Raw genomic sequence first — 27,761 nt, forward strand, 5'->3', positions numbered from 1 at the left:
AAAAAAAAACAAGACCTGACATTTCAAATGGAAGAAATAAAAGCTAAAACAAACATTTTAAAACAAATGATGTTAAATAAAAAAGACTAGAAAATTAAAAAGAGACACCTTCACATCTCAATAACATTGAAAAAGTTTTTAAATAAAGACTGAAATAGACATGTAAATATGTGATAGGACTGGAAAGAAATTTTATGGAAAGGATTAACCATATCAAAGAGATAACAAAAAAAAAAAAAAAAAAAAAAAAAAAAAAAAGGAGGAGGTACCAGAACAAGGAAAAACAAAAACCCATCAATAACAACTAGAAGTTGAGGGATAAAGGTTTGAAAAAAGTTCTTTTTGTGGGAGTGCGCAGGCAACAGATGAATGTATATTTGACTTCTCAGGAAAGAAAAGTAAAGGCAGAGAGCAGAGATGCCCTCTTAAAGTTTCTCCATTTGCCCAGAAGCTCATATCTCTGACGGCATTTGGAGCCCCCATCTGTGCAGCTGGTGGTGTGGTTTCCTAATCTGGCAAACCCAAAGCTTAACAGGTCCCACACCAACTAGTGAATATCCTGAACAAGTTCTCTTTTATTGGAGAGAGTCACTTTTATAATCACACCTTACATACATATCAGAAACAATTTGGAAGTAAAAAGCCAAATCTTACCAAAAATAAGTTATTTATTGCTTTAAAAAATAAACATTTATAATAGAATACCAAATTCGATTTAATCTAATGTGTTAACAAAAGCATAATATATTCCAGTAAACAAGGATTTCCAACTTATCCCATAACTAAAAAGTCAACTTAACAGTTGGTTTTAGCTAGAGGCAAACATCAGTCACTGCCACCAAATTCTATTACATAAATCTATTATGCTTCACATTTAAGGAGAAACTCAGCAGAGGGGTCACCCTGCTCTTCCCCACTAGAAATGCACTGAAAAGTGACAAGCCCACAGAAGGAAAGGCTGTATAAGGAAGTAGGAGCTTAAGTCAAATTTCTATTTCAATACCTTGAGGGAGGTGAAGGAGGGTGTTCTTTTCACCAGGTCAACATGGATGACAGTTTGATCACAAAAAACGGCCCACAGTAAGATTTCATTTGTGGAATACAGTGAGCATGATCACGTCCTAATGATTTCTTAGGGTTTGGCAGTGTCTCTGGTCACATGCCCATACCTAGGTTTGACAGAAATGCTAATACTGTACTCTGGGTCTTCCTCAGGTGCCACAGTGGCTCTTGCCCTAGGATGACTAAAAATACGTCTCTCCTTTCCTTAGAGATACTGGCTCACTATCAAGAGTAGAGGTAGGGAGGCATTGCGAACTCCAGAAGAGAGGAGTCTACGGAGTTTATTCCATAGTGGACACGTTAGGCTTCTTAGAGCTTCAACGAGATTGTCAGTAATAGGCGATCACCTTTTTGTACCTATGAAACTTCTTAAAATTCTCTTGGGTTTGGCCCAAAAGACTGACCAGATTGAAAACGACTCTGTTATTCTTAAGGACAAATGCAATTCCTTTAAAGTTACAAATCAGTACTTATATCCTATAGTTCAGCACGTCTTCACACCATCCCCTGTTTTTGGCCTCCATATAAACAGATGCATTGCACTGCTGCATGGTATATTCCATCTCAACCAGCTGGTGGCATCCAATGGTTAACTTTTCCCTAGGAGACAAAGAAATGTTAAATCATTGCAAGACAGCTAGTCAGAGAAATAAAAATTCTTTTTCATTTTCTTTTATTTTACATGTTTAATTGACAAAAGCTATATATTTATTATGTATAACATGATATTCTGAACTAGGTATATATTATGGAATGGCTCAATCAAGCTAAATAACATATGCGTTATTCCACACACTTATTTTTGTTGTGAGGACGTGTAAAATCTACATTTTAAAAATTACTATTTAAAAAAAAACCCTTTTTTTTAGAGATGGAGTCTCAGCATCTTGCCCAGGCTGGTCTCCAACTCCTGGGCTCAAGTGATCCTCCCACCATGGCCTCCCAAAGTGCTAGGATTACATGTGTGAGTCACCATGCCCAGCCTTAATTATTATTTTTAAAAGCCGGGGTCTCACTCCTGTTGTCCAGGCTGGAGTACAGTGGTGCAATCACAGCTCACCATAGCCTCAACTTCCTAGGCTCAAGTGATCCTCTAACCTTAGCCTCCCAAGTAGCTGGGACCACTGGTACACACAACCACACCTAATTTTGTTTTGTTTTGTTTCTTTTGGTAGAGACAGGGTCTCACTATGTTGCCCTGGCTGGTCTCATTCCTGGGCTCAAGCAATTCTCCCACGTTGGCCTCCAAAAGTGTTGGGATTGCAGGCATAAGCCAGTGCATCTGAAAGTAGCCAAAGTCTACTTTCTTAGTGATTTTCAAAATACAATACATTGTCATCAACTAAAGTCACCATGTTGTACAACAGATCTCTGAACTTATTTCTCCTATCTAACTGAAATTTTGTGTCCTTTCACCACCATCTCCCCAAAGTCCCCCATCCTCCTAGCTCCTGGTAACCACCATTTTATTCTCTACTCATACTTTTTTAGATTCCACGTATCAGTGAGAACATGTGGGTATTTGTCTTTCTGTGCCTGGTTTATTTAACTTATGTCTTTTACATTCATCCATGCTGTTCCAAACGACAGATTTTCTTCTTTTTTTAAGAGTGAATAGTATTCCACTGTGTATATATCCCACATTCTCTCTATCCATTCGTTCACTGATGGACATTTAGGTAGATTCCATATCTTGGCTATTGTGAATAGTGCCCCAGTGAACACTGGAGTGCAGATATCTTTTTGACATAATGACTTCATTTCCTTTGGATATATTAAAAATTCTATTCCAACTGTGTGGCTTACCCCTTGGATTAAAACATCTTAACATAAGCCCATTTCCTACTAAGAGAGGTCCTTCAGAGAGTAAGGTAGAACTAGATTGTTCAACCCAGCCCATTATATAAAAGGCTATGCTTAGGCATCCAGCTTTGCCTGTTGGTTGCAGGTCCACCACAGAAGAAGCCCTTATTCCTGAATTCTAGGAATCATACCAAGGTTGTCTTCCTGTTGGCTATGTAAGAATTTGTGCAACTAAGTGCTTTTATCTTCCAATGTTGTCTGTGCTAATAAATCATAATTAATGGTATTTTACCTCAAATATCAAAGAATGTATTTCAAATGCCAGTGTTAGTCCATTGTATTAAGAATTTTTATTTTTCTCTTATTTGGCTTGAGAGTAAAGTAGAGGCGGACTGGAGGATATTAATAGGATGTACCTCCTGAAAGAACAGATACTTGAGAGGGGTAAGGAAGTTGACAGAGTTTCAATTCTTAGAAAAGATTGCTGAGACAAGTTACCTAGCAGTTACCAAAGGAATGTTAGTAACCCTAAACCAAGGGTGGGGAAGCAGAGAGTGCTTAATATGTACCATATCTACTTCACAATTTTACTTCAGGCAAAGCCAGCCAGGCTCTCGAAAGCTAACATGAGCCTACAAATTGTGGGATCCCAAACTGTAGCACACCAATCCATTATATCTAGCATCTAGAATTCAAAGTGTCAAAGAATTCAATCCCGTAAATAACTCTTTTCATCTACTGGGAGATGGTCTATATAAGTTCACAAAGAGCACCAAACATCTAGTATAGTATCTGGCATGTTAGGTATTCAAAATTGGCAGTCATTTTTATTGTAACAGTTAGACTGTCATTACTTCCTTGGCTTCTGAGATAGCTCTGCCACATTCATGGCGTTGGAGAGAACCACTAGCTACCTCTCCCACTGGCCCTCCCACATGACAGATCGCTTGATGGGGGGTACAAAGGAAGAAGAACTCAGGGGATGATCAGAACTCGGGACAGGACAAGAAGGAGTAGTGACACCACCAAAGTAAATAATAATAAAGTAAATGTACCATATATGGAATAATCTCACTTCTTGACAATATGTGGTTTCTCTGAGACCGATTAAAGCCTGACTTTTGGGTGGCTCGCATCTGTAATCCTAGCAACTCGGAAGGGTGAGGCAGGAGGATCACTGAAGACCAGGAGTTTGAGAGCAGCCTAAGCAATACAGTATGACCTGCTCCCTAAAAATAATAATAATAATTTAAATCTGACTTACGGCTTTGTGTAACCCTAATTTCATTTTCTACATTTAAAGCTTAAAAATAGTGCTATGGTGCTGCCAATTCTTCACAACTACTCAAAAAAATGATTTTGAAACACTCAAGAGATTCAAAATAGCAGAGATATAAATGTTTTCTTATAAACTTAAAAATGAAACAAACTAAAAGGATAGGCCCCTATTCCTGTCCTTATTTATTCCACATGTGAAAAAAAAATCTTTCAGTAACTAGACTTTTGAATCTATTTCTGTATCTTATCTTTTTCTTCCCCTCACCCCTTGTAATTAAGAGGTGAGCTCTATCTTCTCTTTTCCTCCTAGCAGCATTTGTTTCTTAATTCACGTGAGTCAGTATTCTGACAATGGATTATCACCTACAGATTTTGCTGTAGCAAGTTCTGTCATCACTGGCTGACAAAAGTATTGGCTGTTTTTCATAGTGTCTGCTTGGTCTATACTTTTTATTAGATCATGATGATAGGCATTCTTAAGTTCCTTTTCCTGGTGGTTAATCTGTAGAATGACAGAATATTGGCTGCAGGGGCACCTTAACACCTCTGCTTGTCATTCTGCAGCATCTCCAGTGAGTCATCTCACCTCAGCTTTTCCCTCCTGGTGATGAGACACTCACTATTGTGAGAGGCAGTTCACTGATAGATAGTTCTTGCTTTATATTGGGCCTATTAAAACCATCTAGCTGACCTGAGTCTGCCTAAATTAAAACAAAAACTCTCTTTCCCCTCTTCCTCTGATAGTACAAATATTTTATGTCCCTATTTCTCTTTTTCCAAGTGAAACGATTCCAATTCCTGATCCTTTCGAGAAGAGAGCTCAAAACTGGAGGTTGCTTCTAGTTGTGCGATTCATGAGATTCTGCAAAACAACAGCCACTATTTCTCTAGACTGTCCTATTAATGGTGTCAAACTTGCTTTGACCAAATCTCAGATCAAAATAACTAGAAATTTTATCAAATCAATTTAAAAATAATTCCACACAGTTTTGTGATTCCCTTCCCACAACCAATTTGGTCAAAATGGCATGGTACTAGTGAATTTACATGATCTAATTCCAATGTCTGATGCAATTTTTCCAAAATCCAAGAATGAGGTCTATAATGGATACGTGTTTTACAACCCTCTGAAGTTTTCTATACATTTGCAATGTGTATCACAAATAAAAGAAAAATGGAATACAAGGTAATATATAAAATATAAATATAAAAGCAGTATATAATAGCTAACATCAATGGTAAAAGAATGAATGCTTTCCTCCTCAGATCAAGAACACGACAAGGAAGGCTTCTTTCACTGTTCAACTTTGTACCATTTTGTACAACTTTGTACAACTTTGTAGTATAAGTTCTAGCCACAGCAATTAGGCATGAATAAGAAATAAAAGAGATCCAAATTGGAAACAAAGAAACAGAATAATTTCTATTTGCAGATCCTAAAGAAGTCACAAAATAACTATTAGATCTAATAAATTAATTTAGCAAAGCTGCAATGTAAAAGATCAACACAAAAAATCAATTGTATTCCTATACATTAGCAATGAACAAGCAGAAAAGGAAATAAAACAATTTCACTTATGATAGCATAAAAAGTAATAAAATACTTGGGAATCAATTTAATCAAAGAGGTATAAGACTTGTACACTGGCCAGATGCGGTGGCTCATGCCTGTAATCCCAGCATTTTGGGAGGCTGAGGAGGGCAGATCACAAAATCAGGAGTTCAAGACTGGCCTGGCCAACATGGTGAAACCCCGTCTCTACTAACAACATACAAAAATTAGTCGGGCCTGGTGGTGTGTGCCTGTAATCCGACCTACTCAGGAGGCTGAGGCAGGAAAATTGCTTGAACCCAGGAGGCAGAGGTTGCAGTGAGCCGAGATCGTGCCACTGCACTCCAGCCTGGGTGACAGAGTGAGACTGTCTCAAAAAAACAAAAAACACTGCTAAAAGAAATTAAAGAATATCTAAATAAGAGAAAAGGCATTCTATGTTAATGGACTGTAATATTTAGTAAGATGATAATACTCCCCAAACTGATCTACATTGTCAATGCAATTTCTATCAAAATCCCAACAACCTTTTTTGTAGAAACAGAAAAGCTGATCCTAAAATTCAGATAGAATTGCAAGGCATCCCAAATAACAAAATCTTGAAAAAGGAAAATGTTAGAAGACTTAAAACACTTGTCAATTTCAAAACTCACTACAAAGGAACTGTTACCAAAATAGTTTGGTATGAGCAGATAGACAGACATTCAATGGATCAGAACTGAAAGTTCTGAAATAAACCCTCACATATATGGTCAACTGATTTTCATCAAGGATGCCAAGACCATCCAATGGAGAAAGAATGGTCTCTTCAACAATAATGCTACTAGGAAAACTTGATATCCACATGCATGTATATGGATGGATGAATGCATGAGTGAAGCTAGACCCCTTACCTTACATCATATACAAAAATTAACTCAAAATGGATCAATGGCCTAAATGTAAGAGCTAAAACTATAAAAATGTTAGAAGAAAACATTGGGATAAACCTTCATAACCTTAGGTTTGGCAGTGAATTCTTAAGTAGTCTTAAAAGCACGGGCAATGCAAGAAAAAAATACACAAATAATCAAAATTTAAAACTTTTGTGCACCAAAGGATACTACCAAAAAGTGAAGACAACTTACAGAGTGGGAGAAAATATGTGCAAATTATGTATCTGATAAGGGTCTACTATCAAGAATATATAACATGTTGAGCTGCCAGGTGTTGATGTGGTTAATAAGGACAAGGCAAACTAAAAGTAACAATCAAGTCTTTATTCACTTCTTGCCACAGTATAAGCAAGGGGCAAAATGAGAGGTGCTAGTTCTCTAGTATTTCATTACTTCCCTAGGAAAGGGTCAGATAAATATGCGCTGCAGGGTTGTCGGGGTGGGGCACACTGTCGCACTGCTGAGAAGCCCTGAAGAAGGCTGCTTCCTCTCTGCATCTTTATGAACCCAGGGGCCCATGGGGAGGCAGAGGAGGAAGGGCTAGAAGTGGAAAAATACTGAGTCAGATCAGAGAGAAATACCTTAGTCAAAGCCTCCCAAAGGAAGCCTCAGTGGAGGCACCTGGGAAGTTCCTCAGCCAACTCCCCCATCTCCCCATAAGAAGGCCTCCAAACAGTCACCTGAGCTAGGAATGCAGCTGTGTGTGAGCATGGCTGCAGGGAGTCTCAGTCACTGCCAGTAAGTACCTCCAGAAAATAGCATACACTGGCATGGAAAAAAAAAAAGAAACTTAACTGAGGAATGCAAGCCCATTTAAGCTATCAGGTCCAGAGAGGCACTGGAATGAAACAGCAGTCACATCACTCCGCCTTGAGCTAAATAATTATCTCTTGAAGCCACTTGCTATGTGGGCTCTAGGCTAACTGACAAGAAAAAGCCATAACTGCCATATGCTGGACACCCTAACTCATACCCTCTAATTCAACAATGTATAGCCAACCACTGAACAATGATATCCCTGTCAACTACTGAGAATTCCTGTCAAATAACTTTGTATCAGCCCACTCCTTGTTCTCTTTGCCTTTAAAAATTTGCTCGTAACAAGAGCTGAGGGTACACTCCTCAAGGCAACTTTAACACATATCGGGGCAGCTGTCTTCACTCTGGCTCAAGTAAACTCTTTATTTTTTTGTGCCTCAACTCTTCCTTTTAGGCCAACATTTCCTTAGGTATGAAGAAAGCAGCTTCCCCCATTGAGTTTGTCAGATAAAGCCTTGTAATTGTCTATAGTGGGTTCAAACATCACATGTAAGATTTTGGCCTGGGGCCAAATTCCTCATAAAGAATTCTAATAACAGAAAGAAAACCAATCCACTAAAAATGAGCAAAGGGTTGGACAGACATTTCTCCAAAGAAGATATACAAATGGCCAAATAGCACATGAAAAGAAGTTCAGCCCCTTCCCTAATTAACATTAGAGAAATACAAATTGAAATCACAATGAGATACAATTTCATACTCATCAGGATGGCAATAACTAACCAAAACCAAAAAAACAGAAAATAACAAGTGTTGTCCAAGATGAAGAGAAACTGGAACTGTTGTATATTGTTAGTGGAAATGTAAAATAGTGTAGCTTCTGAGAATTCGAATCTCACCCAGGAATTCTACTCCTAGGTATATGACCCCTAAAATGGAAAAGAATTGTAAGAATTCCAATATTTATACACAAAGAGCAATATTATTTATAAGAGTCAAAAAGTGGAAAGAACCCAAATGTCCATCAAGAGATGAATGAACAAAATGTGGTGTGTATATGTGTGTGTGTGATGGAATCTTATTCAGCCACGAAAAGGAATGAAGTATTGATATATGCTAAAATGTGAATGAACCTCAAAAACATTATGCTAAGTGAAAAAAGAGAGATACAAAGGTCACATGTTATATGTTGGAGATGGGGTACATCTGATTGCCTGGTGTCAGAAGTGTGTTGTGATGAGTTTCAGAGCAAGAAAAACAGTTTGGTTTGGTATCCGTCTCATACAGTCAGGTACTTTGAGGCCGATGTCACAAACTAGTTTATCATCTCATAAAGTGAAAAAAAAAAAAAAAAAAAAAAAAAAACCTTAGAAACTTGCCTAACAAACATGTCAAAACACTTTATCAAGAACTTACAAGCCAGAAAAAAAGTGAATTAAATGCTGTACCTAATTTCTCATAAAGATAGAAGATATCACACAAGAGATCTGTTTGATAATCTCCTTAATTTACCATCTTGGATTTGAAGCAAACTTCTCAGGGTGAGCAGTGCTCAGACACTCCACTGGCAAGAGCAAAAGCTACTTCAAAGAGTCGAAAAACTGGAGAAGAGAAAACACCAGCTGAATTGCAGATATAAGCACCAAGGTTCTGTATCTTATGGAATTCACTTTTCCTCAAAGCTGCTTTAATATAAAACCTTAATTCCTTGCTTTATTAGAACCCATCAAACAGGTTTATGTTCTTGAGCTACTTAATTATATCCATATGCCAGGAGGGTGGCACACCCAACTCCATGGGGACAGAGGCTCCTGTGTTTGGGACTTTCCTGAACCTCACTCTATGGATCTCCTCTTCATCTACCTGTTCAATTGTATCCTTTAACTTATCCTTCATAATAAATGGGTAAATGTAAGTAAAATGTTTCCCTGAGTGCTATGAGCCGCTCTAGCAAATTAATTGAACTGAAGAGGGAGTCATGGGAAACCCCAATTTATAGCCAGTTGGTCGACCTGGAGATTGTGGGGTTTCCTACTATACTCTCATATACTCCACTCAACAATTCTGACCCCAGGTGTGTGTGGGGTTTTCTCCACATGGCAACCAATTCTCCAGTGAGCACCAACTCGGTGTACTAGAATTCAATTCCATTTTGACACTATCTGGAGTCAGAGTCAACTCCCACAGGTTGCGGGCTCGTCAAACAAGACTGCCCCCCACTTCAGACAACAACTGCAAGTAACAGTGTCACCTATACTTCTGACCAACTGGCTTATAAATCAGGAGGTCCCACAACAACTCCCTCCTCAGATTCAGTTTGCTAGGACAGCTTACAGAACTCAGGGAAATATTTATGTTTTACTCATTTTTTGAATAAAATACTTGGTATTACCAAGTATATGTTGGAAGGGGCTGGAGCTTCCATGACTTCTCTGTGTGTGGCACCTCCCAAGCAACTCCACGAGTCCAACAACCTGGAAGCTCTCTGAACCTGGTAGCTCAGGAAGCTTTTTTTTTTTTTTTAACCAAACCATTTAATTTTCTTTGAAGGTAAACAAAATATAAAGCTGGATCCCAAGCCCTAAGAATGCCAGAACTACATGTAGATCCAAAATGTGGTGTGATTTTCTCAACAGAGTTCAAAAGGGTCAGAATTCAAAAGCGTTAAAAGGCAGAGAATGTGTGGAATTCATGCACTCCATTCAGGAATTTTGTAAATTACCAGAAATAGACCCCAAGAGTCTTTTAAGGTGGGGGAAAATTCAACTCTTGGTTTTACAGGTAAAGAATGAAGAGTACCAAAAATGTTATGTTGACTTCTCTTAATTTTTCTCAATCTGAAGCCAGAGCTGACTATTATATCCTCAACTCAACAGCAGTTGAAACTGCAGTATTAGGTACAAGATCAGTCCCTCTATCCATTTGCTTCCATGTAATGCCACAGCAAGGGTGGTCAGAAGCAGAGGGCTGTCAGTAGAACAGCTTTTCAAAAAGCACTAAAAGCAAGCAAGAACCTTCTAGGAGCACACTGATTTACTTTATAAGGTTAATTTACAAATTTTAAAAGCTACATTTTCACTTTTTCTCCTTTTTCTCTTCTTCCTTTATATCACTCTTTATGTTTTCCTTATCTTTATCTTTCTCTCTGTCATCTTTCTATCCTTTTTGCTCTCTCCTTTTCCTGTCCTTCTCTCTTCTCTGCATCCTGGTTGGCAATCTTGTTGTTGATAAGGCTGTGCAGGGCAGCCAAAAACAGATGAGCAAGGCCACGTACATCACCTCCATTTGGTTGTCGGTCTTCAGGTGAAAGGCCTTGACAAACTCATCAGGGCTGACATCTGGCAGCAGGCTGAAGACATCCTACAGCAGGTGGATGATCTGATGGTCTATGGGTAGCCTGCCTGTCACTACTTTTACCTGGTAGCTCCTGATATCCAGAAGCGTGGAGTTCAGTCCCTTCAAGCCATGCAGAGACTTGGTTTATAATCTGCTGGGAAAGAGTGCCCACGGTAGTGTCTTTGATGTCTCATAACAAGCGTTTGACTCTGATTTCCTCAGCTTCCTCTGCTCTGGTTTCACTGGTCACAAGCTCAAATGTTTTTATGGTTGTAGTTCTATCCACATGAACTTCTTCCACTGAAATATATGCTTCTGTTGGCAGGCTCAGGTCCTTGGGTTTCACATCAATAATGACCAAAACAAGAGTTAGGGCAGTATCATTTCATTACTTCACTGATGGCAATGGCATTCTTGTAAAGTTTATGGCCTGTGTGGTGCCACTCAAATATTCTTTCTCTGGCATTTACCTTCTTAAACATTCCATACATGTTTTCCAAATAATCTTGATCTAAAAATCAGACAGCATCATCTCTGTCATCTTCATAAAAAAGGACTTAGTCATTATCATAAAAAGGGACTGCAAAACTCTTGGACACATCAAGTATTTTCTTTTGCCATGACCCCAATAGCTTGCTTCTGGTTTCTAGCCTCGCCAAATCAGTTGAAGTGATCCACCACACTGAGCAGCAACAGGGGGTAGACCACCACCTTCTGCACCGCCAGCTCTGGCATCACAGCACGCCCCATCCCTCAAGGCCTGGCTCCCTGCCACTCGCAAACACCGACAGCGGCAAGGACTCCTGCAGCTCCTCCAGTCCCAGCTTCTCCTATTCCAGTTTGGCAGCTGCTGCCACTTCAGGAATTTTCATGGAGGAGGCTTCATCCTATAGGCATGATGGATTTATTAACTCAACTTCGAGCCCCGCTCCCCTTCCCAGAGGATAGCGGGTAGAGCCGAATGTGTTAAGCTTCTAATCATGACTTGGTCCTTCTGGTGACCAGCCCCATCCAGGAGCCCACCAAGAGTTGCCTCATTAGAGCAAACAATGCTCCTATCACTTAGGAAATTCCAAGAGATTTAGGAGCTCTGTGTCAGGAACCCAGGTTAAAGACCAAAGATTAGAACAAAAGATTCTCCCAGAAATCCTATCTATAAGGGTTTTAGGACCTCTGTCTCAGGAACCAGAGTCAGCGACTGTCATTAGTCCATTTTCATATGCTACAAAGAACTGCCCCAAACTGGGTAATTTATAAAGGAAAGAGTTTTAGCTGACTCACAGTTCATTCAGCATGGCTGGGGAGGCCTCAGGCAGAAGGGGAAGCAAGGCACCTTCTTCACAAGGCAGCAGGAATGAGAAGTGCTGAGTGAAGTGGGAAGAGCCTCTTATAAAACCATCAGATTTCATGAGAACTCACTCACTATCATGAGAACGGCATGGGGGAAACTGCTCTCATGATTCAATTACCTTCACCTGGCCTCTCCCTCGAAATGTAGGAATTGTAGGGATTACAGGCATTACAATTCAAGATGAGATTTGGGTGGAGACACAAAACCTAACCATATCAGGGCACAGATAAATTTCTCATTATTTCACATCTCCTTATTGCAGTAAGTATGGTGTGGGACATCAACAGTTTCCTTGTTTACAACTAATGCTTTAAAAAAAAACAAAAACAAAGATTATCAAATTCAGACAATTTAAATAATTGTCTTAAACATTAAGTAACTGTCCTTCACATTCCCAAAGGGAGTCATCTATGTGCAAGTTAAATCATTCTTCTGTTTTCACCTCTGAGTCACAGGAAAATGGTGTCACCTTTCATCTGCCACAACTGGCCCCATATCTAGTATGAACCAGTGAAACCAAAAAACCCTCTCTCTTTTGGCAGCTTATTCGAAAAAATTGTAAGCTGTGGAGCACCCCAGAGACGAATATGGAAGATACTGGCAAATATATATATATATATATATATATTTGATTTCTCTTTAAAATCATCCTTCTGCGTATAAAAGAGGGTTTGCTGATTAACTTCATAGTTTAAATCCCTGACACAGTAAATGGAAAGAAAACAAAAAAAAAAAATACTACAACTACTTTAACTATGAACATTTGACCTGACTCCTGAACTTCTCCCCAATAAAAACCCTGCTAACTACTCCAAAAGTATGCTAAAATCAAAATAATTCTAGATGTCTACTAGGATCATGCTTCAAGAGATTGTGGCCTCCATGTATCTACAATAAGCTTTTTACACTAAAAAATATGGCTAAGGTTGGAAGATGCTATGTTTTTGACACATCTCACACAATATTTTGTGGATTATATGTAAAAATCTATATGAGTACAACCAATTCACTGATAATCTGAAGATTAGGGCAAGAAATCATTTTCTCCCCCAACTACAACAGATTTGTGTATGCCAACTGGCTTCAGATTTTCTTGAAAAACTTATTTTGATCTAATGAGTTGGTGAACTTTCATAGTTGTGTTGAAACATTTATGTATGACTATCAATCCTACATCTGATATCCTCAAACAAATTTACCAGTCTGGAGCTTTAACAGAAGCATTTTGCTAATTAACTTTGTCGCTAGACCTGCTCATAATATTTTGTAGCCACACAGGTACATATGTAAGTTATAAATAGCAAATGAACTGTGGTTTAGTGATACTTTTATTAAGTTCCTATCTTTTTAAAAATGTGTCCCAAATGAGGTTAAGTGTTATGCTCCTAATCTGATTTTGCCCATAAGTCTTGTGGTTTTTATTGCATGACTACACAATGCAGTGGCGACATATACAAATGCACGTGTCGTGTTATAATAGAACTCACTGAAAACCAACTACTGCCCCATGTATCAACATGGATGAATCCTGATGTTAAGCTAAAATGGCATATGTAGTGGTGGAGGCTACTGGAAGGCAACAGTGAAGGAGTTAAACAGTTTTAGCTCCTCATAAATTTGCCTGGGCCTAGAATTAGAAGGATATCTTAGACTGTCCAGGCTGCCATAACAAAATATCTTAGATTGGGCAGCTTATAAACAAGATAAATTTCTCACAGATCTGGAGGCTGGGAAGTTCAAGATCAAAGCACCAGCAGATTTGGTGTCTGGTGAGGGTCCTCTTCCTCACAGACTGTGCCTTCTATGTGTTCTCACATGGCAGAAGGGAAGGAATTAGCTAATGCTCTGAAATCTCTTTTATAAAGGCACTAATCCAATTCTCAAAGGCCCCATCTTCCGATACTATCGCACTAGGGATTAGATTTCAATGTATGAGTTTGGAGGGTACACATTTAGCCCACAGCAAAGGCTTCACAACTATACCCTGTGTATATAAGAATTGGATTTGTGGCTGGGCATGGTGGCTCATGCCTGTAATCAATCCCTGTACTTTGGGAAGCCGGGGCAGGAGGACTGCTTGAGTCCAGGAGTTCGAGACCACCCTGGGCAACGTAGTGAGACCCTGTCTCATTAAAAAATTTTAAAAAGAAGATTAAAAAAAAGAATTGGATTTATAATACTTGCCCTTTTTGTTATGTATGAGTGCTATAAAACTATTTTAGGGAAAAAAGTATAGTGTGATACATTTAAGTTCAAAAATCAGCAAAATAAATCAATATATTTTTGTTATAAATAATACTCAGTAAAACCATTAAAAAAAAGATGAGAACTATAAAGATACAATCCCTCGAGAGAGAATAAAAGGGAGGTTACAGCTAGAAATGGGTAAAATTCAAGTTTGTTAGTTGAATGGTAGGCAGATGGGTATTTTTTATATCGGTTGTTCTTCAAAACATGGTCTGGGGACCACAGGGAATCTAAGACTCTTTCAGAGGGTATGCGAGGTCAAAGAAGCCAAAGCTATTTCCATAAAAAGACTAAGATGTGGCTGGGCGCGGTGGCTCATGCCTGTAATCCCAGCACTTTGGGAGGCTGAGGTGGGCTAATCAACTGAGCTCAGGAGTTCAAGACCAGCCTGGCCAACATGGTTAAACCCTGTCTCTACTAAAAATATAAAAAATTAGCTGGGCGTGGTGGTGGGTGCCTATAACCCCAGCTACTCAGGAGGCTGAGGCAGGAGTATCGCTTGAACCTGGGAGGCGGAGGATGCAGTGAGCTGAGATCGCACCATTGCACTCCAGCCTGGGTAACAAGAGCAAAACTCCTTCTCAAAGAAAAAAATATAAAAAAACCAACCAAACAAACAAATAAATAAAGACTAAGATGTGATTTGTCTTTTGCACTCTTGTTCTCGCAAAAGTGAACAGTAGTTTTCCAGCAATCCAGCCATGCTTATCACAACAGATTAAATGCAAAAGCAGTTATAAGAATCCTGCTGCCTTCTATTAAGTCAGTCATTAAAAGATTTGCAAAAATGTACAACAATGTTACTTTTAATATTTTCATAATATGTTATTTATCTTAACATGTCGTTATTTTTTAATGAATTAATAAACATTTTGAAATTCTCAGTTCTAAGTTTTAATTCAGCAAATATAGCTAGATAATGAACCATATAAAGAAAAGCTCTTTGGGATCTTCAATAATTTTAAAAAATGTAACAGAATCTTGAGGCCAAAAAATTTGAGAACCACTTTAAACCTTACAGCTGATAAACACACAACACATGACCTTTTTGTATGTAGGAAATATTTCATATTAGTAAAGTTAAAAAAAAAACATAGTGTAGTGAAAAGACAATGAAAAAACACATCACCACCACCACCAAGTGCTGCTGTATATGGAAAAGCTTGTTACAATGGTTTCTATCTATGTATAGATATGACTTACCTATATTCAGTCTGAGAGACACAATCATAAAGTTCCTGGGCAGTAAATTTGACATTTTTATTTACCTGAAAGGAACCAAGATATAGTTATTAAAAATTATATTAATTAAAATGAGTGATGATAGCAAAATTAGAGTAGCCCATATTCTGAGAGGAAAGTTCAAATTTCTAGTTACTGCATGAAAAGGATTAAACGGTAACAATAAGAAGTGCAATGACCATAATGCTAACATGGAACTGTGTGCAAAAATATGAATCCTACTGTTACATCTTAATCTGTTAGTAGAACCAGCAGAGGCGAGATGGACCTAGACATAGTAGAGATCAAATGGACAGAAAAACACAAATAAGATTAGAAACTGCAGACAGTTCTATCTGGTTTAGGAAAAAGTCTTATTTATAGACATTTTCTAAAGAAATATATTTTTCAGATTATTGAGGTCTACATGTTTAAACTTACAGGTTTAAGTTAATAAATATCTATAATTCAGAGATATAATTTATAATACCACAAATATAAAAAATTTCATCATATAAAAACTAGCTGTGGCACACATATGGAAGACACAGTGAAGGAATCTTTTATTTCTTGAAACTTACTATTGATTTAGACAATATTCCTATTTATCTGCAAGGGAGAATCTGAAAACTTGCAGAGAAAAATTATTTTGATCAGATAACAAATAGCATATTGCCTAAATTTTCAGAAATTTAGAATTAGTAAAAGGAAACAATAAGGCTAATTTCTATTCAATTTACTTAAAACAATATTTCTAAGTGTTGCTAGCTGGCATGCATTTTTTGGTGAGGAAGAATGATACCACCCTGATTTAATGACTACTAATTTAAAGATTCATATCATAAAAGTCTTCTATATGATTCAACGTATTGCTTATTGGTAAAAACTCCATGACTTTCTTCAATGTTTTCATAGAAAGTTTACCGTATTTGTATAGAAAATGTTTCATTCACTGAAAGTTTAAAAATATACAGTTTTTTGGCCAGATGCAACAGCTCACGCCTGTAATCCCAGCACTTTAGAAGGTCAAGGTATGAGGATCATTTGAACCCAGGAGTTTGAGACTAGCCTGAGCAACATATGAGACCCTGTCTCTATTAAAAAACAATTATATATTTATATACACACACATATATATGGTTTTCAAATATTTAAATGAATATAATATGGATATTTTGCTTTAAACGTTAGCATATATTTATATATTTACTAGTATTTAATTATATATTTGATATCATATTTAATGATTATATGAAATCGGTATATAATTTACCACAATTTTTATTAAAAGAATCTTCTAAAAATGTTATAAAATATTCATTTAAACTATCAACCAGTCCACTTCTTCCTTCTTTACATGTTCTGCCTTCTCCTAAGGGCCGCTGATATTTTTACCATAGCCACACATTCCGGGACCTACAACGTATCAGAACACAGGCCACCAAATGTCAACACACTGCAGATACTTGGTCAGAGGATGAAGGGAATGATCCATTTTCTATCAACTGTTGAGAAAAATCAGCTAAAAAGCTGACTTTGAACCTGTTAAATATGAATATAAAATAATTTATATTAAGCTTTTAAATAGTTTTTTTTTAAATATCTAGATTTATCTTTAGTTGTAAAAGCAACCATCCACATACATTTAGACGTTTATCCAAGAACACAGCTGGAAGTACAAAGGTGACATAATTCCAGGTTACAGTAGATAATTTACAAAGTAGGTAGTTACTTTACTAATAAAGAAAAACTGAAGTGCAGTCTCATGATGGTCTGTTTCACCATATTAATTAATTTTGACTACAAGGACATTTTCATTTACCCATATTGAGACATTTGAAATTACAACTGTTAAATATCACCTCCATGGTTAAATGAACAATTTTAATTTCCAGGGGAAAAAATAGCTAAAAGATGCCACTGTCAGCAAACATTAGAGTTGTGACTATAAAGTGAATTGTGAAATGGGTATCATTACTTTTTAACTGTGCTACTTACAATAAAAGCCAGATGTTAGAAATGGCCTATTTTTAATTTAAAAATTCAAGAAAAGGCAAAGGAGAAGTATAAAAATAGTCAAATTCCTTAAAAGATTTAGACAGTCCTACCATTGTTTTTTATATTAGACAAATATATCCAATGTAGTAAGTGATGTAGGAAAAGTAATTCTTTTAAGAGAAATGATTTTAAAAATCTGTGAATCAGTCAGGCACAATGGTGTGTGCCTGTAGTCCCAGCTACCTGGGATGCTGAGGTAGGAAGATTGCTTGAGCCTAGGAGTTCAAGGATCTAGTGTGTCATGACTGTGCCTGTGAACAGCCACTGCACCCCAGCCTGGGCAACACACTAAGACCCTGTCTCTAATATATATATTTTACATATATCTGATTCTTAGATCTACATATTTTTTTTTAATTTTTAAATTTCTTTCTTGTTTATATCACAAGATATCATCAAGCAACAGATCCATATATTCTTATAATTAATAAGTTAGGTACTTTCTTCTAATACTCTTGGCAATAGAAAGTACTAAATTATAAAGAACTATGCCCCAGAATTTTCCAGCGTATGTAATTTTTAAATTGTTCTATTGTTCATATATATTTTAGAGCTGGAGTCTTGCTGTGTCACCCAGTCTGGAGTGCAGTGGCATGATCATGGCTCACTGCAGCCTTGAACACCTGGCCTCAAGTGATCCTCCCACCTCCAGCCTCCTGAGATGCTGGGATTACAGCCACCGTGCCCAGTTCCACATATATATTTTTGTTAGACTTAATGTTTTGATTTGAAATTCAGAAAGTAAGATGAAATAATTATATGAATCATCTCAAAAGAGGAAGTTCTCTTAATAATCATATAATGTGGTGATAAAGAATTAAGGCTCTTATTTATTTATTTATTTGAGACAGAGTCTCACACTGTCGCCCGGGCTGGAGTGCAGTGGCGCGATCTTGGCTCTCTGTAACCTCTGCCTCCTGGGTTCAAGCAGTTCTCCTGCCTCAGCCTCCTGAGTAGCTGGGATTACAGGCGTCCACCACCATGCCCAGCTAATTTTTTTGTATTTTTAGTAGAGACGGGGTTTCACTATGTTGGCCAGGCTGGTCTTGAACTCCTGACCCCATGATCTGCCTGCCTCGGCCTCCCAAAGTGCTGGGATTACAAGCATGAGCCACTGTGCCCAGCATATTTTAACTTTTTTGAGACAAGAGTCTCACTCTGTCAGCCAGGCTGTAGTGCAGTGGTGCAATCTCGGCTCACAGCAACCTCTACCTCCCAGGTCCAAGCAATTCTCCAGCAATTCAGAAAATAAGATGAAATAATTATATGAATCATCTCAAAAGAGGAAGTTCTCTTAATAATCAAATAATGTGGTGATAAAGAAGTCTCTTCTTTATTTATTTATTTGAGACAGAGCCTCGCACTGTCACCCGGGCTGGAGTGCAGCAGCACGATCTTGGCTCTCTGTAACCTCTGCCTCCTGGGTTCAAGCAATTCTCCTGCCTCTCAGCCTTATGAGTAGCTGGGATTACAGGCCCTTACCACTACTCCTAGCTAATTTTTGTATTTTTAGTAAAGATGGGGTTTCATCATGTTGGCCAGCCTGGTCTCAAACTCCTGACCTCAAGTGATCCACCTGCCTCGGCCTTCGAAAGTGCTGATTATAGATGTGAGCCACGGCGCCCGGCTGAATTAAGGCTGACTCCTACAAAGCCCATATAAACACCATTCGTTGCTTAAATAAAACTAGTTAACCATCACCCTCCCCCTTTTTTTTTTGAGACAGGGTCTTGCTCTGTCAACCAGGCTGGAGTGCAGTGGTATGAACACGGCTCACTGCAGCCTTGACCTCCCGGACTCAGACAATCTTCTCGCCTCGGCCTCCCAAGGAGCTGGGACCACAGGTGCATGCCACCATGCCGGCTAATTTTGTTTGTTTTTTAGAGAGATGGGGTCTCGCTGTGTTGCCAAGACTGGTCGTGAACTCCTAGGTTCAAGCGATCCACTGACCTCAGCCTCCCAAAGTGCTAGGATTACAGGCGTGAACCACCGAGCCTGGTCAAGACTAGTTAACACTTATCAAACACTCACTCTGTGCCTGGTACTTTTTGGAGCACTTTACAGATTTTACATTACTGAATCTTTGCAGAATACAAATAATTTACCTACTATTGTTACTCTCATTTTACAGATGAAGAAATTGAGACAAGGAGAATTAAATAACTCTTCCTAGTTAATAAGTAGAAGAACCAACATTTAAGCACGGGTAGTTCGACCTCAGAGTCTGTGTTCTTAATCACTGGCTTCTTAATGGAAGATGTGGCATACAAAAAGTTACAAAGAGCTAACCAGGAATAAAAGTGAAGAAATATACTTAAAGGAGTTTGACTTCATAAGAAATGTGAGACTTGAATATATGCCACATTCCTTCATTTAGAATGTTTTAAAAATTAAACACATACACGCACAAAATTAAAAGTAATAATGTTATAGGAAACATGAACAAAGAGCATCAAGCAACTAGAAACTGACAATCAACAGAATACTCACTTCGGTTCAGTAATGATGAGGAGAGCATGCAGGTTAATTTACAAAATACACTGAAGCCTCATTTAGTTCTACCTCCAGGGTTTATGTTGCCACTATAAAGGAAACTAAATTATAGCTTTCCTTTCCAGTAAAACGTATTTCTCAACCAGGAGTTCTTCCTTTCTGAGGTATTCTGGGTATGTAAGTTGGATGGGGAGATGAAATACTTTTGGTTGTCACAACTGGGATAGCTATAGGCATTTAGTACCTGATGTACAGGGATGTTAAACATCCTGCAGTGTTCCACACAACGAAGAACTGACCTGTCCAAAATGCCCGTAGCACCCCTGATGAGAAACAATTTCACATTGGAGAAAGCGTGTTATTTTAGGACTCTCATATTTTTACTTAGGGAATGAAAGAAAAAATTGAATATGTCACTGGCAGGGAGGAGGGGAGGAAATGGACAGTTGTAGGTCACAGGATAGGAAGTTGCAGATACGTAGGATGAACAAGCCTACAGATCATACAACACGAGGTCTATAGTTAATAAGATTGTACTATATTCAAAATTTTTGCTAAAAGAGTACATTTTAGGTGCTCTTGTCACATACACAAAAAGGGGTAACTGTGAGATAATTGATACGTTTATTTACTTACCTACAGAAACCATTTCACTATGTATAACATATCAAAACATCCTGCTATACACCTTAAAGATAGTTTTTTAAAAGGGAGAAAAAAGAATATGTCACTGACAAACTTTTATGGCATTCAATAATTTAAAGCAAATATCAATTAAATAGCATTCCATTATGTTTGAGAACTCCTACTATGTTTATTTACATTAAAACTTGTTTAAAGTAGAAATGTGATAAATACTTAAAAATATTTCCCATACCTCATACTTGATTAGGAAGTTATAGAGGGTCTCAACATCTTGATAATTACTGTTTGGGGCCAAAATCCTAAAAAATAAAATAAAAACCAAGGGGGGGGGAATAAATGATTTCAGAAAAAACCAATACCTTGAACTTTCTCCCCAAACATACCCATACCATGAGAGATAACTTACTGTTTGATAAGCTTAAAGGTTTATAATATTTTTAAAAATCAATTAAAAATTATAAAACCAGAAACTTAATTCAACAGAGGTCAACTTATTAAAATGTTTTTGCTTATTTAAATTCATACTTATAACATCAATTAATCAACAACTATAAGTATTCTTACACATGAAGTTATAGTTCACATTTTAACTTACAATACAGATTTCTCAAAAAATAGATAGAAATGTGAACTGCATTTACACAGTCTATGCATAGATAGAAATGTGAAGTGCATTTATACAGTCTATGCATAGATAGAAATGTGAACTGCATTTATACAGTCTATGCATAGATAGAAATGTGAAGTGCACTTATACTTCATATCTGTTAAGCTCCAGACAAAGCTTGAGTATTTCCCACAGAAATGTTCAACCAGTCCAAACAGACAACTGATAAAATTAGCCACTTAAAAGATATCCTAATAAAATATTTTGATTAAATTCAAATAACATTGCTTGAACTATCAGCCTACAGCTCCATGAAAAATCAATAGATTATATAAATTGTTGAAAATAACACCTATTTACAAAAAAATAACAAATGACAGAAACAGAAATAAAACAACTTTTTAAATTTATTTTGTTGAGACCAGGTCTCACTCTGTTAAGCCCAGGCTGGAGTGCAGTGGTGTAATCATGGCTCAATGCAGCTTCAACCTCCTGGGCTCAAGCGATCCTTCCACCTCAGACTCCCAAGTAGCTGGGACTACAGGCAGGCGCCACCAAGTTGGGCTAATATTTTAAAAAATCATTTTTGTAGAGATGAGGTCTCCCTATGTTGCCCAGGCTGGTCTCGAATGTCTGGGCTCAAGGGATCCTCCCACTTCAGGCTCCCAAAGTTCTGGGATTATAGGTGTGAGCCACAGCACCAGGCCATAAAAATAAAGAAGGGAAGAACATATTTTTCCTTCTAGTAGTAAACTATTAATTCTCATTTTCTTATACTAAATATTTTTTCCATCCTTTCAGCATGAATACTGTTTTTCTTTTTGGAAAAAAAAAAAAAAGGAAGTAAACCAGCTTGTCATTTTGGTACAGTGTAGTGCCTCTGAGTACTGTCTGCCTCAGCTGTGTGAGCTTTGTCTAGCTGTGTGACCTTTGGGGAGTTACTTAACTTCCATGTGATTTATCTTCTTATCTGTTAAATTAGGATAACTATCCCTACTTCATAGGGCTACTGCAAGAATTAAATGAGTTACTAGAAAAAAAAGTCATTACAACAGCATATGGAATACAGCAAGTACTATATAGTATATGTCAATTATAACAGTGACAGTAACAACTATCATCATCATCCAATACAGATGCTCCTTGACTTATAATGGGGCTATACCCAGATAAACCCATCGTAAATTGAAAACATCCTAGGTAGGAGTGCATTTTGACTTGTAATATTTTCAGTTTATGACGAGTTTATCAGAAGATAACCCTAACCCCATGGTAAGTCAAGGATTGTACTAAATGCTTTGCACCATCATAGAATTCAAAAATCCTAAAACAAACCATTATAAACTGGAAACCATCTGTAGTTTCAAGCCATAAAATACATAAACATTGATATAACTAATGAGAAATCAAGCCACCTTGGTTAGTTTTTAAATTCCTAATGGCTTTTAACACTGTCTCTGGGTCTTTATGTCCTTGCCAATACTTGATTCTGTCAGACTTGATAATTAACTGTTCTCAATAATCTTAATTATATCCTTAGACTATTTGGCCTTTATTATACTTGTGGGAGAGCTTTTAAAAACAGTTTTTCGGGACATAGTCAGATTTTTAAAGATCCCTTGGAGGGGGCATACATACAGAACATCTTTAAGAATATACAACAACCTCCATAAGAATACTATTTCATAGAAAAAGTTTTTCTCCCAACAAGTAATTTTAAAATACAAAAAAAAAAAAAAAAAAAGTCTTTTAACTCCCCAAAAAAGCCCTGAGGAATACCACATAATGAGAAGGGTCCATACATAATTTGCTTGGATAATACATATGGAGAAGGATCCATACATAATTTGCTTAAAACATGAAGACAAAGTTCTCTAGATAAGTTAAACCAATCCTTTAGAAAGGCAATGGGAAACAAACTAGTGTGTTCTAACTTGATAACCAAGTGAAAACAAACTATCAGTCATGTGGAATAATTTATACCTATTCTTTTGTATGGCTTTAGAAATAATCTGAACTGTCCATAAAAGAGGGTGAGAAAATTAGATAAAACAAGATGTTCTATATTAAGAGCCTAGTAAGTTTAACATACTATATTAGACTCCAGAGGATGAGACAAACTCTAGTGAATAACGTCCAACCCTCACAGTGTATTTGATGAGTAAATAAAAATGTAAAATATGTACTCAAGATGCCCAGATCAGAACAAGGGACTCTTTATTTTCTCATTCAACAACTCTGTGAGACCTGGGCCCTGGGATACAACGCTGAACGATCCAGAGTAGCCCAAAGCCTCACAGTTCTAAAGAGCACATGAAAGAAACAAATCCTGACCAGGCACAGGGAGATAATAAAGGAAGAAAAATATCTCATTCTTGTCCATTTGGTCATCTCTTCCAATTTTTCAATGGCTACTTGTAAATAGATTAAGAAACACAGGAATTTTAAGTTTCTAAGAAAGAAGTAATTTGTTCTAAATGTAAATATTTAGTTATTTCACAAAATATCACAGAATTGTATTCTAATGAAAAAAGGCTTATTGGGATCTCACCGTCATTCAGATATATTACTTTTATAATCAGATAAAAACTATATATGTTACTTTTTAAAACAAGGATATATATTATAGTATATGTGATAAAATTCGTTATTTTGAAAGATGGTTGGAGGTAAACTGAGCCCAGAATGGACTAAACAACTTTATTAAAATGCAGTCAACTTGGGGTTTAATTTAGACTTCATTACATCCTATGAATTCTGAATATGAGAGAATGGAATGTGGCCTGGCACAAAAAATTGCAAACTTTTACTCACTAGAAATACAGCTTGTTGAAAATACATAGAAAATAAAATAGAGAAAATGCCTTAGTAATTCCCCACACAAAAATTCTTGAGAGGTCAGCCTTCTCTAAAGTTTTCTCATTCTTTTTTTCTTATACCAGTATGAAGACAAAAGGCTTTTTGAATGAAAGTCCTAAAATCACCCTTCAATGGCAACTCTTTAAAAGAACAGTGGAATCAAGAAATTAGCCCTTGGGGAAAATATTTCTTAGACAATGGCCATTTTTTAAATTTATAAATATATTCACATTTGTCATTTAAAAAGAAATTCATAACAATCACAGTAAGTATATATTAAATGCATATTTGCTCAAATGCACATGAAGCTATGAAATATTTTAAAAATAAGACATGGTCCATTATCCTCAAGTGGTTTATAATCTTAAAATTTCACTCTTAAATTCTGGAATGAGTTTTTGGAAACAGATGTTGAAGCAGGATGTAATCCGCAGCTCACAGCTGGATATGCTCTGGTTTCCTGTACAACAGCATCAATAATAACACATAATGACTTACTGAACACATAAATCTGACCCTGCTTTACATACACCATCTCCCTGAATTTAATTATGTAACCCAGCTTTAACACCCTAAATTTGGTTTTGCGACCTTGATCAAGTTGCCTGCTTTTCTGTATCTCGGCTCCTTACCTGTGAAATGGGGATAAAGTAGTGTTAACCTCATAAAGTTACTGTACGAATTAAGTAATGCATCTACAGTGTTTAGCACAATACAGTGCTCACAGTACATACTCAATAAATATTAGCTGTTATATAATAACCACTTTTCAGATGTAGAAACCAAGGTCCAACATTTTAAGATACTTGCCCAAGATTACACAGTGAGTGGTGGTAAATATTCAAATCTCCTTGGGTTTGATTCTGGGACTCACACTTTTCCCACCAATAAAAGGACAACCAACACCATTTTCTTGCCTTTAAATTATTTTACAAAATCAAATGAAATAAAGTCCATTTAAAATAGTTAAAGTATTGCTTTTATATGTAAGCAAAAAAAAAAAAAAAGCTGTCTTTTATCAAATGCTTCTGGCAAATTATTTCATGTATGTTCAAACACTAATTTAGTTGTTTTATCTTTATCAGAGCCACAAAGCAAGTTGGTTAACAGAACTGACACTCACTAGAGGTCCTGACTCAGTCACATAGGCACTCTGAATATTCTATTTATCCATGAACAATTAGCATTAATGTTAATCTGAATTAAACGAATTTCATTTCTATATAACTCAATATCAGATAAAAATCAATATATCTCTTTAAGAAAAAAAAAAAGACCATGCCACTCAAGGTTTAAAAAAAAATTTTCCCCCAAATGCCAGTCAAGGGAAGCAGTGGGAGTGGAGAAGAAATCTGTAACTGGTTGTGATAAACCGCCACTCAAGTTTTTAGAGACAAAAGAGAATAATCTGACTAAAATTCTTAAATGATGCACTAAAACGGACTAAATTTTCAATTTGAATTTTAAAAATTCAAATAAAACTTATCTCCTATTTAGAAAAAATAAAGTTGCAGACTCAGGAACAAGGAAAGAAATCTAAAATATTCCAGTTTAATATTTAATTCTAGAAATTCAAAAAAGTGAAATATATTCTTGGATATTTATAAATAACGACTTACAACCCACAGAACTGAATAAATTGTGGTACCTTCTGGCAAGACAATGATTTACATTAATATAATATTTAAAATAGTTTTAGAGTGTGAAAAAAATTGAAGTTTTAAAAGGAATTGCAAGAAGTGGAAATGTTCACTATTTTAAAAACTCACTTTTATATTCTCTATAGCTAATAAATGAGTCAAGGTTTAAATATTATGAAGCACTTACATTGTTATCGAGGATAACAAAATCATTTATTGAGCATCCACTAAGTGCAAAGGACTGAATAAATGCTATCTCCTTTAATCTCTATAATTTAATAAAGCAACTCTTTCAACTCCATATTAGGAAACAAACACAAAAAAGGCTAATTATTATCTAGGTAACAAAGCCGGTGAATGGATGGAACCAGAATTCAACTTCAGACCACTTTGAGACTCAAAGCTCTGTTCTTCTCATTTTAATACAGTGACATGCCTGAACAATATTATCAAATTGGATTTTGCTGATGATGAATTTAAGTTATGTTGCTGATAAACTCAGTGAAAATTTATCAAATCCACAATGAGGAAACACTAAGGAAAAAAGTCTTGGATCTCAGAGCACTTTCAGGGGGGATTATTTATTTCAAGTAAAACTAAAATTACACATTGTCTAAAGTTAATTTGGAAAATCAGCTATGCAAATGAGAGCTAGCCATCAGTCCTAGATTTTGAAAAAAAATGTCATATATAGTTAACATGGTCAAAGAACAATTAAACAATTTAAGCAAAATTAATTGTTAAAATTTTATGTTTCTATTTTTCCTTCAGAGATAAAAATTTGTAAGCTCATTACACTAATTACATATAGCTTGACTATACTAATTACATATAAGTATTAAACATAAAAACTTTTGACAAAAGTTTGGACAAAGTTCAGAATTAAAATTTGATCTATTCAGAATACTAGAAATCTTTTATTTTTTAAGTTAGTTGTGGGAATAGGAAGAGTTTATAGACAATTTTAATGACTATATTTCAAATTTAACTTAAAAAGCAATTCTAGAGTAGGAAAATATCATTTGATAGTTAAAAGAGCAGATTATATGTCTTAATGTTTGTTAGACATAAACATACATATAATTAGAATATACTAATAAATACCACAGCTTTCTGTTAATTTTGCAGAAGAGTTAAAACACAATATACACCATAAAAACTTCAACTAATCCTGTCTTTTATCTTGGGTCACCAGCCTATTCCTCTCCTGTACTTTCTTCATTAGCATTGAAACATAATTATATAATGGTTGTGATCACAGTCTCTCTGGAGCCAGCCAGCCAGAGTTAAAATCAGAAGTTTACTGCTTTCCAGCTGCAGTATCAGATAACTTACTTTACCTCACTATGCTTCATTTCTCATTTGTAAAACAGGGACAACAATAGTACTTATGTCACAGGGCTATTAAGATGATTAAATGAGTTAACACAGGTAACACACTTGGAACAATACTTGGCCAATAAAATATTAGCTACTACTATTATTATTCTATTTCTTATCTTTGAAAACACCACAAATTATCACATAGCTTGTCAACTAAGAACCAAATGAACATTCAATTCAAGCTGTTTGGGGACTTGTTCTCTTCTCGTAAGGCATCTCCAGCGGTGAACTTTCACATCATTCATATGAATAGTAATGGGCTTCTCTCCTTAGTCCTGATATTGACAATAAACATCAATAGGAGAAATCAAGAAAAGTGAAAGGCAAAAGATGTCCACTATATACTTCACATTTTTAATCCCTATCGATTATTGTAAAAAAGGTTAAAAAAAAAAAAAAAAAGAGGAGCCAAGTGTGAACAAAACCATAATTGTTATGAGTAGAGAACCCAGTCTGTGAAATATTTTACGGACAGGAGGGAACATAGGAACTATGCCCTACCCACTGGCTACCAACTAGGTGAGGAGAGACT

General features: G+C 36.5%; 1 protein-coding gene and 1 pseudogene across 15 annotated transcripts in view; both read right to left on the reverse strand.

Annotated features, from left to right (window-relative positions):
- Positions 1-557: 557 nt before the first annotated feature.
- The window catches only part of SWT1 (SWT1 RNA endoribonuclease homolog), a 126,687-nt gene continuing 99,483 nt past the window's right edge, over positions 558-27,761 (reverse strand). For 7 of the 14 annotated variants that reach the window (XM_050765566.1, XM_050765577.1, XM_050765558.1 and 4 more), the window contains 3 exons: positions 20,973-21,039; positions 15,527-15,591; positions 558-1,662 (listed from right to left, as the gene is read on the reverse strand). In XM_050765566.1, the coding sequence (XP_050621523.1) occupies positions 1,533-1,662; positions 15,527-15,591; positions 20,973-21,039 (262 nt within the window). In that variant the 3' untranslated portion in view covers positions 558-1,532. Of the gene's footprint in view, positions 1,663-15,526; positions 15,592-20,092; positions 20,185-20,336; positions 20,784-20,972; positions 21,040-27,761 lie in introns of those variants that run through there. The other 7 variants (XR_007720470.1, XR_007720473.1, XM_050765606.1 and 4 more) reach the window with 7 other exon arrangements.
- On the reverse strand, positions 1,671-12,679 carry LOC126939887 (26S proteasome non-ATPase regulatory subunit 7-like; annotated as a pseudogene). Its single transcript, XR_007720481.1, has one exon. The product of XR_007720481.1 is annotated as a 26S proteasome non-ATPase regulatory subunit 7-like (transcript).

Source organism: Macaca thibetana, chromosome 1, assembly GCF_024542745.1.
Source record: "Macaca thibetana thibetana isolate TM-01 chromosome 1, ASM2454274v1, whole genome shotgun sequence".
In the NCBI taxonomy this organism is placed as follows: Eukaryota; Metazoa; Chordata; class Mammalia; order Primates; family Cercopithecidae; genus Macaca; species Macaca thibetana.